This window comes from Thamnophis elegans, chromosome 17 (genome assembly GCF_009769535.1).
Source record: "Thamnophis elegans isolate rThaEle1 chromosome 17, rThaEle1.pri, whole genome shotgun sequence".
Taxonomy (NCBI): domain Eukaryota; kingdom Metazoa; phylum Chordata; class Lepidosauria; order Squamata; family Colubridae; genus Thamnophis; species Thamnophis elegans.
The window spans coordinates 9,048,725-9,060,829 of record NC_045557.1 but is presented as its reverse complement, the minus strand read 5'-3'; the positions used below and the strand labels follow the sequence as shown (position 1 = coordinate 9,060,829).

Genomic DNA, 12,105 nt, shown 5'->3' with positions numbered 1-12,105 from the left:
CCCGGGACACCGCGACCGTCAATACCAGTCAGTGAGCAAGCATCGGAATGTAAATCACGTGTGCGTGGGGATGTGGCAACAGTCGTAAGTGTGAAAATTGGTCCTAAGTCAAATTTTGTCAGTGCCCTTATAACTTCGGACGATCACTAAACAAACCACATTAAGTTGAGGTGGCGCAGTGGTTAGAGTACAGTATGCAGGCTCCTTCTGCTGCCTGCCGGCTGCCTGCAATTTGGCAGTTCGAATCTCGCCAGGCTCAAGGTCGACTCAGCCTTGCGTCCTTCCGAGGTGGGTCACGAGGACCCAGATTGTTGGGGTGGGGGGGGAAGAGGCTGACTCGGTAAACCGCTTAGAGAGGGCTGGAAAGCACTGTGAAGCAGGATATGTCTAAGAGCTATTGCTAGTCCTTCCTTCCTTCCTTCCTTCCTTCCTCCCTCCCTCCCCAGTGATTAGTACCCCAGGCTAACTCTGCCAACTGCCAGCAGTTCGATCCTGACCGACTCAAGGTTGACTCAGCCTTCCATCCTTCCGAGGTGGGTCAAATGAGGACCCAGATTGTTGGGGGCAAAAGGCTGACTCTGGAAACCGCTTAGAGAGGGCTGGAAAGACACTGTGAAGCGGGATAGAAGTCTAAAGGTTATCGCTATGGAGGAAGGTGCTTTCCTGTTGCCCCTCCGCTCCTAAACCGGACCCGACCCTACTTAGCTTCCCCAAAGGTGCACCGAGGCAGGCATCTGCCGCCCCCTAGCGGTGCCAGGCGCCATGGCGGGACCTTTCTCCCAATGCTTTTAGAAGCTGAAGGCGAGAAGCGGCGTTGGCGGGTTGCGTAACGGCGGAGCCAGCCGGGGGCGTCCCAGCAACGTGCCGACCCCGGCTGAGCCGAAGGGAGGCGGGCCGAGGAGGAGGCGGGGGTCGCCTGGGCTGGCGGGAATCGCTGGCAGGGGGCGGGATGCCCGCCTGGCCCGGGCCGGGGTCTCTCTGCCGCAATCCCCGCAGCAGGGCAGCCCGGCCCGCCGCTTCCCTCCCCTCGGCTGCCCGGCTTCCTCTTCCGCGCCTGGGAGGCGGAGGCTCCCCACGCGGCCCTGCCCGCCTGCCTGCCTCGCCTGGGCGGCCGGGCTGAGCTGCGCTCCTCTTGCATCGCCCCGATGTCGGCGGAGGGCGAGGAAGGGTCGGGGGGCGCCGGGCCGGGGCTCTGCTGGGCCTCGCTCTTCTCCTGCCTCGGCCTGGCCTGCTCCTACGTGGGCAGCCTCTACGTCTGGAAGAGCCACCTGCCCAGGTGAGGCCGGGGGAGAGCGGGAAAGCTGGGGAGGGGCTGTGGTGGGTGGGGGAGCTGCAGCCCCCCACCCCCAGCCTGGCTTGGATCCCCTGCAAGAGGCTGGGGGTCTTTCCCCTCCTGGGAACGCGCCAGGTTGTGCTTGGGGGGTGGGGGGGTGGAATTGTCTATTGAAGCCCCTTTGCAGAAATTGGGGAAGGGGCCGCTTGTTGCCTTGAGCTTCTCTGCGACGGGGAAACCCACCCGAGGCTGAAGTTAACCCGGGTTTTTTTCTTCCTTTCTCCGGGTCAACGGGGTCTTGTGAATTAACAGATCAGCTTTAGTCTGCACTGCATAATATCCCCCCCCCCTTTCCCTTCCTGATTTTGGGGGGACTTTTTCAGACTTGGCTTTTCCTCCTTTTTAGGGACCACCCCGCGGTCATTAAGCGCCGCTTCACCAGCGTCCTGGTGGTCTCCACCTTCTCGCCCCTCTTCATCTGGGTCTGGAAAGAGGTGACGGGCATTAAGGTGAGGACTCCCTGCCTCTCCAGGTCTGGCCGACATTACCTGGAGATTTCCGGCGTTTGGTTTATTTCTTTAGAAGCGACTTTTGTTGTTTAAATCAAAGTGAATCCAAACAGCGAATGTGAACAGCAGGTGGAAAGTGGAAGTGAGAAGCCCAAATGCTTGCAAAAGTTTTGAAATCCTGGATTGAAGAGTTATTTCCCCCCCCCCCCCCCCATCCTCCCCGGATTTTGAAGCAAGGATATATACCCAGCCGTGGTTAAGATAGACAAATCTTCCTTTTGCTGGATATATTTGGGCACAGCCCTGCAAAATATTCAACAGAAAAACTTAACGTTTGACTGAATGTAAACTTCAAACCCCTTTTGCTTATGATGCACGCATTATGACGGTTTCCATCTTATGTTGCATTAAAAGAAAAGAAATAAAATTCGGTGGTAACTTTTGGAGAGCTCCTGGGGCTGCAGCCAAAGTTTGCGATGCAGCGATGCAGCTTTCTTGATAGATATCCTCTCAGTTTAATGTGGGAGAAGTGTTTTATATCAGGGAACAGCCTGGCTGAAATAAATTGATCCCATCACGGAAGCAATATTGGATGAAAAAGATCAACTGGCTAATATATTGGCATGCAGGTAGATTGGGGTGGGAAAAAGAGCTGCTTCAAAGTATATTGCGAGCTTGCCCACAGTTGCTTGGATAGTGAGATTTAATAAATAAATTTAATACATAAATTTTAATTAAATGTAATAATTTTTAATACATAAATTAGGGGGTTACAAAGCTTATTTATCTGCTTGTATCCTGCCTTTATTTGAATAAATAAGGTGGTGAACATATCCAGCATGCTCTCCTATTTTCCCCACAACGTCACCCTCTGAGGTGGGTTGGGCTGGGAGAGAGAGAAGAGGGACTGGTCGAAAGTCACCCAGTCAGCTTTTATTCCTAAAGCGGGACTAGAACTCACTGTCTCCTGGTAATTGGCCCAAAGTCACCCAGTTGGTTTTGATGCCTAAGGCGGGACTAGAACTCACCGTTTCCTGGTGATTGGCCCACAGGCATCCAGCTAGTTCTCTTGCATAAGGTGGGACTAGAACTCACTGTCTCCTGGTGATTGGCCCAAAGTCACCCAGCTGGTTTTGATGCCTAAGGCGGGACTAGAACTCACCGTCTCTTGGTGATTGGCCCACAGTCATCCAGTTGGTTTTGATGCCTAAGGCGGGACTAGAACTCACCGTTTCCTGGTGATTGGCCCACAGGCATCCAGCTAGTTCTCTTGCATAAGGTGGGACTAGAACTCACTGTCTCCTGGTGATTGGCCCAAAGTCACCCAGCTGGTTTTGATGCCTAAGGCGGGACTAGAACTCACCGTCTCTTGGTGATTGGCCCACAGTCATCCAGTTGGTTTTGATGCCTAAGGCGGAGCCTGTTCCCAGTGTGTGCATGCACAGAGCTGTCAGAAGAAAAGAACAACCAGAAACAAGGGTCAACTCGTCACAGGTGGAAGGTGAATGGCCCCTCCCATAGGACTAAAAGAGGAGTGAAAGGGGAGTGGGCTTTTGCAGGAAACAATTCGTTCGTTCGGTCGTTAGATTCGTTTCAGGAGTGTGAAGATCTGTCCGTGAATCTCAGAGACTCTGTTCCCAGAGTCTTTCCTTGCACAACACCTCATACAGAGCCGAGGTGACACAGTGATTAGGGTGCAGTACTGCTGACTGTTATCTGCAGTTCAGCGGTTCAAATCTCACTGGCTCAAGGTTGACTCAGCCTTCCATCCTTCCAAGGTGGGTGAAATGAGGACCCAGACTGTGTGGGCAATATGCTGACTCTGTAAACTGCTTAGAGAGGGCTGAAAGCCTTATGAAGCGGTATATAAGTCTAACTGCTATTGCTATTTGGGAAATATTCACATGGCAGCTTTCCAAGCTAGATAAGGTCTGTGGTCATAAATACTCCTTTGAAAGACTGTTTGCCAGGCCTTGGCTGGATGGGAATGAGAGGAATTCACATTCGTTTAATAAAAGGGGTTTTGTCAGGACCAGGACTCTGCCTCGGGCTTTTTGGGGAACCCTAGGTTAGAACAAGTTTCTTTAGAGGCGCAAAACTGCCCCAAGTCACCCGTTTCCTAGGAGAAGGTTTGGGCCATCTCCAGAATGGGTGGCGTTCACCCACTCTTGGCAGCTTCCATCCCTGGCTTGAGTCATTCTGAAGTGTTTGATGCCTGCCTTCACTGCAGCGTACTTAATCAAGATAATTATAACCTGGCAAAAATATCCATGCTTCGCAGCACTCCTAACACGCAGTTAGCTTGGTTGCGGTTGTTCGGTGTGTGTGTGTGTGTAGAGTGGTTTATCCATTGGTTCATCCCTCCCTCAGTACGTGGTAGGAAGGCGGAAAATGGGCTGATTCAGTCACCAGTTTAAATGCATTGTCGTCAATGTAGCCACGGTTGAAGTGACAGGCGAGGCCTTCCTGCTCGTGGGTTGAAATAAAAGAGAGAAGGAAACGCTTTGGGCCCTCCACGCCACATTAATTCCATTGGGGATGATGGGACTTGGTGTGGAATCATCGTGGCATCTCACATTTAAATTTAATAAATAAATAATGTTTATTTCCATGGAGTCTAAGATGGTAGCCTTACATACATTGCTTCGATCCGATTTGATCCAGTGGTTAAGGCATCAGGCTAAAAACCGGGAGAGAGTGAGTTCTGGTGCCACCTTGGCCATGAAAGCCGGCTGGGTGACTTTGGGCCAATCACCAGGAGACGGTGAGTTCTAGTGTCGCCTTGGCCATGAAAGCCGGCTGGGTGACTTTGGGCCAATCACCAGGAGACGGTGAGTTCTAGTGTCTCCTTGGCCATGACAGCCTACTAGGTGACTTTGGGCCAATCGCTAGGTGTCAGTGAGTTCTGGTGTCGCCTTGGCTATGACAGCCTGCTAGGTGACTTTGGACCAATCACCAGGAGATGGTGAGTTCTAGTTCCGCCTTAGCCATGAAAGCCAGCTGGGTGACTTTGGGCCATTTACTAGGTGTCGGTGAGTTCTAGTCCAATCTTAGGTGTGAAGCTGACTGGGTGACTTTGGGGCAGGTAGACAGGATAAAAAAATCTCTCCTTTTGCAACCTCTACAGTGGCTGAAAAGTCAATTTGCAGCAGGGTAAAACCTGCAACTTAATTTTAAGTCTAAAGCGAGATGCCATTTTCCTTTGCTGCCCCTGTTGTCTGCTTATGGGTGAGTCAGTGGAGATGGTGCTTGAGGGTGATGATGATGATGATGATGATGATGATGATGATGATGATGATGATGATGATGATGATGATGATGAAGGTATCTCCTCTTCTGCTCAGCCAGATGCATCCCTGCTCACCTTGATGGGGTTCCGGCTGGAGGGCATCTTGCCAGCAACTCTGCTGCCTCTGCTGTTGACAGTGGTAAGGGTGGCTCGCCTTATAACCTTGGGGTGACACGTTGGTGATACTTTTTTGACAACTAGCTAGTGACTCGGTTTTCACAAGGGCTGCCTGTCCATAGATGGCAAAAGGGGAAAGGTTCCCCTCGCACATCTGTGCTAGTCGTTCCCGACTCTAGGGGGCGATGCTCATCTCCGTTTCAAAGCCGAAGAGCCAGCGCTGTCCGAAGACGCCTCCGTGGTCATGTGGCCGGCATGACTTAATGCCGAAGGCCCACGGAACGCTGTTATTACCTTCCCACCAAAGGTGGCTCCTATTTTTCTACTCGCATTTTTTACCTGCTTTCAAACGGCTAGGTTGGCAGAAGCTGGGACAAGTCACGGAGGCTCACTCCGTTAACGCGGCGCTAGGGATTCAAACCGCAGAACTGCTAACTTTTCTGATAGCTGGATGCTATTTCATAGAAGGCTACTGGGGTGGGGGCAATAAGTTCTTTTTAATATTTCTAAAATAGGTGGGTTTTCTATAACATCCCGGTGAATGTGAACTCCTGTCTTCCCAGATCCTCTTTCTCGGCCCCCTCATCCAGCTGTCTATGGACTGTCCGTGGGACATGGTAGATGGCTTAAGAGTGGCCTTTGGTAAGAATCTGCTGATGGGCTTTGTGTTAAGATAATAGAAAATATTATTTCACTAACGGGGGGATGAATTATTGGGGGGGGCATATTTTTTGGGGGTGGGTGATGTATGCTCTATGTTTTGGTGTTTGGAGGTGAAGCCAGTTCCCTCTGTCTATGTCAGAGTTTCTCAGCTGTGGCTCCTTTAAGAGGAGGGGCGGACTTCAACTTCCATGGCCGGCTGGGGGAATTCTGGGAGTTGAAGTCCCCTCCTCCTTAAAGGGGCCAAGGTTGAGAAATGCTGGTCTCCCTACAAGTAGCCCTCGAGTTATGAGCACAGTTGGAACCAGAATTTGGGTGGCTAAGCAAGACGCCGGTGGAATGTCTTGGGCCCACTTTTACAACCAAGCGAAACACGTTGTTAAAAGGAATCACATGGTTGTTAAACGAATCCAGCTTCCCACATTGACGGTGCTGGATGGGAAAGTCGTAAACTGCGATCACGTGACCCCGGGGCACTGCAACCGTCATAAATAGGAGTCAGTTGCCAAGCGTCCAAATTTTGATCACGTGGTCGTGAGGATGCCGCAACCATCATAAACGTGAACAAGGGGCACAAGGGCTCTAACTTTGACCAGTCACATTGCCATCCCCCCCACTCAAGAAATCAAGGCCTGTGTGTGTTTTGGGGGCGTCAGTAACACTGCTTCTATCCCCTCCCCACCCCCAGACCCCAGGTTTTGGGTCCTCTGCCTCACTGACATGCGCTGGCTGCGCAACCAGGTCATCGCGCCCTTCACCGAAGAGCTGGTCTTCCGAGCCTGCATGGTGCCCATGTTGGTGCCCTGCACAGGAGTTGGACTGGCCATCGTCACCTGCCCGCTCTTCTTTGGAGTCGGTGAGTTTTTGATGGATTGATTGATTAGATGTATTTGCCACTCATCTCCCTTCAAAGTTCTGTGTCTTCAGTGAGAGGAGATCAGCCCCAACCCGGCTGCTGGCTTTTGCTCCTCTTGTCTGGAGGTGGCTGCGTGCTTTGGGGCTGGGGGGCATCATTAGAGGAGGAGCCTTCCCCGAGAAGGCTGGCTCTTCCTCCAAGGAGCTGCCATCGTTACTAAACCCCCATGTTCCAGAAAGCGAGCAGGCAAAGGCTTGCAGTAGGATAACGTATGAATTGTGGAGTCCTTGGTGCTCACTGAGCTCATGACGTTTCATAACCCAACTAGGTAACCTCATCAGTGCTAGAAAGAATTGGGAGTTTGCCCTCTAGGAGCACTGGTAAAGTTGGGTTGTGAAATATTTGCAATAAACTACCTATTTATCTAAATATTATATAAAATATATAGTATGTATGTATGTATAAAATAAGCACTTGACTGTGTTGCAATATTTTAGGGGAGGGCTTATTTGAGCGCAGGCGCTCAAAAGCCCAATTGGGCCTATTATCTGGGAGAGGCCTTATTTTCAGGAAATAGTTAGCTAGCTAGCTATCATCTATCTATATCTATCTGTCTGTCTGTCTGTCTGTCTATCTATCTATCTATCTATCTATCTATCTATCTATCTATCTTATCTATCTAATCTCTCTATCTAATCTCTCTATCTATCTAATCTATCTCTCTTTCTCACTCTCTATCATCTATCTATCTAATCTCTCTCTCTCTCTCTAATATCTCTCTCTCTCTAGCTATCTATCTAATCTCTCTCTCTCTCTCTATCTAATCTCTCTCTCTATCATCTATATCTACCTCTCTCTCTCTCTCTATCTAATCTATCTCTATCTCTCTCTATCTCTCTCTCTACCTATCTAATCTCTCTCTCTCTATCATCTATATCTATCTATCTATCTCTCTCTCTCTCTCTATCTAATCTATCTCTATCTCTCTAATCTATCTATCTATCTATCTATCTATATCTATCATCTATCTATCTATCATCTCTCTCTCTCTCTCTCTCTCTCTCTCTATCTAATCTATCTATCTAATCTATCTATCTATCTATCTCTCTAATCTATCTATCTAATCTCTCTCTCTCTCTCTCTCTCTCTCTCTCTCTCTCTCTCTCTCTCTCATCTATCTATCTATTTAGGCAAATGGGCCTCCTGCTTGTAGTCCTTCCTTAAGGGTAGCCTTTGCTTTCCACCTCCTTGCTTTCCTCCTTGGGGTTATTAAAATCAAATTGAAATAAAGCTAAAGTAAAATCATGCTGGTTGGACCGATGGCCTCCAAACTTGTGAGCACCAGGGACAGGTTCCATGGAGAAAGATTTTTCCAGGACCGGAGGGAGTGTGGTTTGTGTGCTGCTTGCGTCCCACGGATGGGGGGGGGGGCTTCGCTTGCTTGCACGGCCAGGTTTCTGGCATGCCGTGGCCCGGGGCTTAGACATTGAATGAGAGACTTCCAGAAAGCTGCAAATCTGGAGGCTTAGCTGGATAGCTTAAAAAACAAACAAACGATCCAGAAGAATTAGCATCCCCATCCATGCGGTTGCCAAGGCAACCACTCCATGGGTGGAAGTCAGCGAGAGTCAAGATTGGCTCAAATTAGACTTAATTTTAATCCGAAGCCAGGATGTCAACAGTTGTTAACAGTTAAGTGAGTCTTTCCTGATTTTGCAACCTTGTTTTTCCACCGTTACGGAAATCACAGTAGTTGCTAAGTGAATCGTGCGGTTGGTAAGCAAATCCGGGTCCCCCCCTGCCCCTCATTGACCTTGGGGGCCTGCTGGGAAGGTCACAAATGGCGATGGGACACTGGACACTGCAATTATTGTGAATACGTGCAGGTTGCCGAGATCCGAATGTTGATCGTGGGGACGTGGTTTAAGTCCCTTTTTTCATAGTAACTCAACTCGATCATCGGTCACTAAACAAATGATTGTAAGTCGAGAACGACTTATAAAGCCCGGGAGAGAATGTAAGGCCCCTATTTTGCCCTCGACTTAAGGACCACAATTGAGCCCAACATTTCTGTTGTTGTTGAGACATTTCTTAAAGTGAGTTTTGCCCCATTGTACGACCTCTCTGGCCTCGGTTGTTAAGTGAATCACCACAGTTGATAAATCAGTAAACCGGATGTTACGTGAACCCGGCTTCCCTATTGACTCAGCTTGTCAGAAGGTCGCAAAAGGGAATCACATGTCCCTGGCACACAGCGACGGTCGTAAGAACGAACCAGTTGCTCTGCTTCTGAATTTTGGTCACATGACCTGCAAAGGTCGTAACGTTGAAAGAGTCGTAAGTCATTTTTTCCCAATGCTGTTGTAGCTTTGAACGATTGCTAAATGAACTGTTGTAAGTCGAGGACTACCTGTATGTGTTTTACTTCCGTGTGAAATGATTTTTCCTCTTGCAGCTCATTTCCATCATGTCATCGAGCAGCTGCGGTTTCGCCAAGGAAGCAGAGCCAGTATTTTCCTATCGGCAGGTAGGGCTCCGTCTTGGCAGGGCCGTCGCTAAGAGGGATCAAGGCAAGGGAGGGTTGGGTTGGAAGCGCCCAATAAAAACACCCCAATCGTGGCCAAAGCTTTTCCAAAGTTGAACGACGTATTGCTAAACCATTTGAAGAAAAAAAGGTGACCTTGAATTGGCTGTTTTCCCACCGGTCCAGAGCTCTGACGGCTCTTTGCAAAGGGCCAAACCGATTTACTCCGAATTTAATTTTAATGTAGCTCAGGGTATTTGTGGGGAATGAGAGTATCCTAATATATCTATATATATATTCGTAGCTCAGGGTATTGTAGGAACTTTGGCCTGGTGGGTTGGTTTTTATACCTTGAGCGAACCCCCAAAAAACCCCAGCTCTGTTTGATAGCCCTTGGACTAGTGTCTCATTGTGTAGCTGAGTTGCTCCGTGCGTTACTCCGAAGGCAACACAAACCCTAAAGACGAAAGAGGTGAGAGAAATGGAGGCAAAGGATTTCTTTGCAAGTGGAGAGAAAATTCGGAAGATTTTCCTTTTTCCTACTTTTTAAATTATGTATCTTAATGACTTTAAGGTGTCTGGACTTCAACTCCCAGAAGGCCAGGGGATTCTGGGAGCTGAAGTCCAGGCACCTTAAAGTTGCCAAGATTGAGAAATACGGAATATCTATCCTTGCTTGCAAGTGGCCTGAAGTTGCTCCCGTGGGGGATGCACGGAAGGATCCCCTTTTTAAATTGGGATTCCCTGCGCCCAACACACACAATCTTTCCTAACCACCTGCTCCCTTCCCTTGCAGTGTTCCAGTTCTCCTACACCGCCATCTTCGGAGCCTACACCGCGTTCCTCTTCATCCGAACAGGTTGGTGAAGGGTTGGGAGCTGGGATTTCCTTCCTTCCCGGAGTTCTCTTCCTCTCAGTTGCTCATTTGCATGCAAAAGGCAAGTTTCCTCAACTGTTGATTACCTGCCCATTTCCTCTACTGTTACCTGCCAGGTGAGTCTCTGGAAGTCCCCCCTCGAAGGGCTGGGTGGTAGCTGAGAACGATGGGAGGTTTTAAATCTTAAAATTGAGGCCTTGAGCCCTCTTTTCTGCCAATAACCCTGTTCAAACTCCGATTCTGAGCTCCTCTCTCTTACTATCACGGCTAATCCGGGATTAAGACAAAGCGGGTGGTTTAAGATAGCCCTGTGGTGGCTTAGTATCCGGCGTGAGCCGATCCTGGGTGTGTTTTTTCCTTTGCAAAATTGAACTTGTTTTTCTCGCCCGCCTCCCAGTTTAAATTCTTCATTTGGCTTGACTGAAGGTGTTATCGGCCCACCCGACATCCCTGGGTGGTGGCTTTTCCACCGAGGAAAAGAAAGCTTGTTTTTCTCCCTGCTCCTCGGAAGGGGCGGGATCCTTCTTTTCACCGTCGCCCTCTCTCTCCATGCAGGACACCTCATTGGGCCGGTTCTCTGCCACTCCTTCTGCAACTACATTGGATTCCCTGCGGTGGGCGCAGCCCTGGAGCACTCGCAGTGTTTCCTGGTGGTCTTCTTTTACCTGCTAGGCGTGGTCCTCTTCTTCCTCCTCCTCCTCCCCATGACGGACCCGGCTTTCTTCGGACACCTGCCCATCTGCTCCCTCTCCAGACTGACCTCTCCCGCGGATGGCCTCACCAGCTCTTCCTGGTGCTCCTGACAGCCCCATGGCGCCTCCGCTGCGAACACACCCTTACCCTCCGCCCACCCTCTCCGGGCGCTGTGCTCTGTGTCCAAATTGGTTCCCAGGCACCGTTCTGCTCCGCAGCTGGGAAGGAAGGGCAGGAGCGCCCCTCTTCCCAGAGAGGCTCCTCACGTCAACCCCGTTTGCCATTGATGGGTAGTCGCGGTGGCACTCTCACGCACCTCCACCCTGAGCCCACCACCCCTTTTTCTAGAGATCCCCGGGCCCTTTTCCTCCAGGCCCTGAAGAGTTCTATTTTTTATGAATAAAGTACTTTAAGGAGGTGCCTTGGTTGGTTGAATGGACTCGGGCGGGGGGGTGGATGGGGGACGGGACGGACTGTAAGTGAGATCCAAACGCTGCCTGTCCGTCCTTTGGGTCTCTTCCCTCGGCTAGATTTCTCGGAGCTCTGAGGCCATGAGAAGGAGAGCCCACCAGTGGATTCTCAGCAGCCAAAGCGAGATCGCTTGAGGGAGAGTAGTCTAACTCCATCTTTGCTCACTAGTCTTAACTGCTCAAGGAGCCGGAGGGGATATCTTGTCAAGGCAGAGAATTATATTTTTCTGCAAGCAGCTGTTATTTGAGGGGCATCAACCACGGGCTGCATTAGAAAGACAGAAAGGAACCACGGGGCATCTCAGGATACGTGGGCAGAAGGGAGAGGGCTGGCTTCCAGAATAACAGCTGGAAGGGACCTTGGAGGTTTTCTAGACCACCCCCCTGCTCAGGCAGGGAACCCTATGCCATCCCAGACGAAGCGCTGTCCAGCCTCTTCTTAAAATCCTCCAGTGTTGGAGCACCCACAACTTCTGGAGGCAAGCTGTTCCACTGGTTAATTGTTCTAACTTTTAGGAAATTCCTCCTTTGTTCTAGATTGCTTCTCTCCTTGATTAGTTTCCACCCATTGCTTCTTGTCCTGCTTTCTGGTGCCTTGGAAAATAAGTTGACCCCCCCCCCACCTCTTCTTTGGAGCAGCTCCTCAAATACTGTTATGCCACCCTAGTCCTTTTCTCTAGATTAGCCATACTCACAGAACATAGAATAATAGAGCTGGAAGGGACCTTGGAGGTCTTCTAGTCCAACCCCCTGCTCAGGCAGGAGACCCTATTCCATTGCAGACAAATGGCTGTCCAATCTCTTCTTAAAAACCTCCAGTGATGGAGCATCCAGAAC

General features: G+C 50.1%; 1 protein-coding gene across 2 annotated transcripts; it reads left to right on the top strand.

Annotated features, from left to right (window-relative positions):
* Window positions 1-791: 791 nt before the first annotated feature.
* On the top strand, window positions 792-11,216 carry RCE1 (Ras converting CAAX endopeptidase 1). 2 transcript variants are annotated; one of them, XM_032234410.1, is made up of 8 exons: window positions 792-1,276; window positions 1,680-1,782; window positions 5,127-5,210; window positions 5,752-5,830; window positions 6,537-6,704; window positions 9,160-9,231; window positions 10,025-10,087; window positions 10,661-11,216. In XM_032234410.1, exons 1-8 carry the CDS (start codon window positions 1,146-1,148, stop codon window positions 10,906-10,908), a joined length of 948 nt encoding a protein of 315 aa, XP_032090301.1. In that variant the 5' UTR covers window positions 792-1,145; the 3' UTR covers window positions 10,909-11,216. The 2 variants fall into 2 exon arrangements, with proteins under 2 accessions (XP_032090301.1, XP_032090302.1); XM_032234411.1 differs by lacking the exon at window positions 792-1,276 and having other exon boundaries at window positions 1,697-1,782; window positions 5,131-5,210.
* Window positions 11,217-12,105: the final 889 nt, after the last annotated feature.